Source organism: Phytophthora parasitica, assembly GCF_000247585.1.
Source record: "Phytophthora parasitica INRA-310 unplaced genomic scaffold supercont2.64, whole genome shotgun sequence".
Taxonomy (NCBI): Eukaryota; Oomycota; class Peronosporomycetes; order Peronosporales; family Peronosporaceae; genus Phytophthora; species Phytophthora nicotianae.
The window spans coordinates 339,587-341,623 of NW_008649050.1; the positions used below are offsets into that span (position 1 = coordinate 339,587).

General features: G+C 45.1%; 1 protein-coding gene across 1 annotated transcript; it reads right to left on the reverse strand.

Annotated features, from left to right (window-relative positions):
* Positions 1–821: 821 nt before the first annotated feature.
* PPTG_17078 (hypothetical protein) lies at positions 822–1,370 on the reverse strand (the record flags this gene model as incomplete). Its single annotated transcript, XM_008914922.1, has 1 exon — positions 822–1,370. The coding sequence occupies one exon, from the start codon at positions 1,368–1,370 to the stop codon at positions 822–824; it is 549 nt and encodes a 182-aa protein (XP_008913170.1).
* Positions 1,371–2,037: the final 667 nt, after the last annotated feature.

A 2,037-nucleotide genomic window follows, 5' to 3' on the forward strand; every position in this document is an offset into this window, starting at 1 on the left:
GTGCATTACCCAGGTGGCCGAAAGTAATGATGTAGGCTATCCGGGACGTAACTGACACTCAGTCGTAGCTGGTCCAACCCCACAAACTTCCAAATCTTGTGCTGATTGTAGCATAATTCGTGCTACAGAAGGTAGAGTGCGTCATGCTGCGTTGGATGAGGCATGTAGCTTGACTTATCCAGCTCGTTATTCGGTCGCCAATTATTGCACATAATGCGTATGGGTCGATGTCCATTTGTGGACAAAAGGATTCACGAAACCTAGATAACATCTATTTCTGCCACCTCTTTCTATTTAGTCGTCTTCATTACGAGCAGCAATAGTGTCAGGTTTGTCTTGGACACACTAAGGCCATGCCTGCCTTTTGTCTTGTTACAATTGCTTTAAGTGCGTCACTCGATCCTTTGGTTGTAAGTCTTATCGTCAACAGCGGTCGACCGCTCAACATGTATCGGTGATCATGCTTATTATCGAGGAAAACGTCATTCGACTCACTATTTTTGACTACATAAAAGATCCCAATCAATTATTTTTCCGTAGTAACTATGTCTTCCCTCGCCTCCTTTGCGCTGACCTTCATATCAGTAAGAAGAACGTGGTCACCTCATAAACCTTTTCCAGCTATATGGTACCAATCAAATCAATACCCCATTGTGTTGCTCCAGAAATTTCTCGGCAGTATGTTCACGATGACGCGTATTGAAAGAGCACGATGTATATGTTTTGTAGTAACAATCCGTGAAGACAATAGATCTGTATTTGCCCATGGCTGCAATACAAACTCGAACAAACTGAAGGCTAGAGTAACCTGCATATATTTTTCATAAGCCGAAGGTAGTTGCATATTGGTCAGTTATCATATCTCTCAGAGTCGACAGGTAGGTGGCTTGTGAAGTGATGATCTCCACTAGTTGTTTTTGCTCTTCTTCCGCTCGAAATCGCTCTGCACGTTTCTGTTTAGCAACGTCTCTCAAAAGCCAGTTGATTTGACCATCTCTGGCTTCAACTGAACAATCCCTGGCTTCGTATGCCTCTTTAACTTGCACCAATCGGGCCGTGAGGCTCTTCTCCATTCGTCTCAAAGTCTCTCGTTCTTGTCTGAGCCGCCGTTGGTACCGTTGTCTTCGAAGTGCCTCCTTCTTCTGACCCATTTTCCGGTTAGACTTGGCTGTGTTAACCGTCGTGTTACTTGAGCTGGTGGTGCGTTCGTCGTCGCTGTTACCATTCATGGGAAACCATGATTCACAAAGGCTTGTACCGGAGGCACCACCATCTCGCGATGTTCGTGCCAAAACCAGATCAGTCTCGTTCAAGAAGGTGGACACTTCCTCCAGTAGCTTGGCGTCGGAGATTATCTCGCCTGAGATCATACTTCGGGCTGGCGAGCTTTTTGCAGAATGGACTGTTCACACTTGTTAGTGGCGTGCGTTGTCGAAATCATTGACAAGCGTACCAACCTCACGTGTTTTTGAATTTGTGTTGGACACACACAGCTGTACACTTACCGGGATTTGCATTGTTAAAGGGATTTGGGGGGGGGGGGGGGGGTTACAGTAAGTCGAACCCAGGCGCCGTGGGCATCACTACCATAACTTGCGTATTGCGCGTGAAGAACGAAAGTCCAAAAAAGGGAATAATGCAAGTCAGTCAGAAGTAATATCAATATTTATGTTGATAGACGTCAAAGCTACATTTAGAAACTCTGAGTGAAGCCTTTGACACGATCTCCAGTGCTATGATCTGCTTATACCACATCCGAGTCACGTATGGTCAGAGAGATGGACAGATATGGTAATTTACGTAGTAAGTGTCTAAATCAACCGCTGTACTCTTCGTTTCTATGTCCTCAATCATTGTGTACATCGAGATAGCAAGTATGTTCGTACCATTTCATATAGGAATGCTATAATTACGAAGCCGTTGTCCGAGGGATTTTGTCGTACCGGTATTGTGCCAACAATTACACACAATGGATTAGTAATCACTGATTACTGCTCGGTTTAGTCACGCTGATCCCCATGATTAGTCACCGGGGGG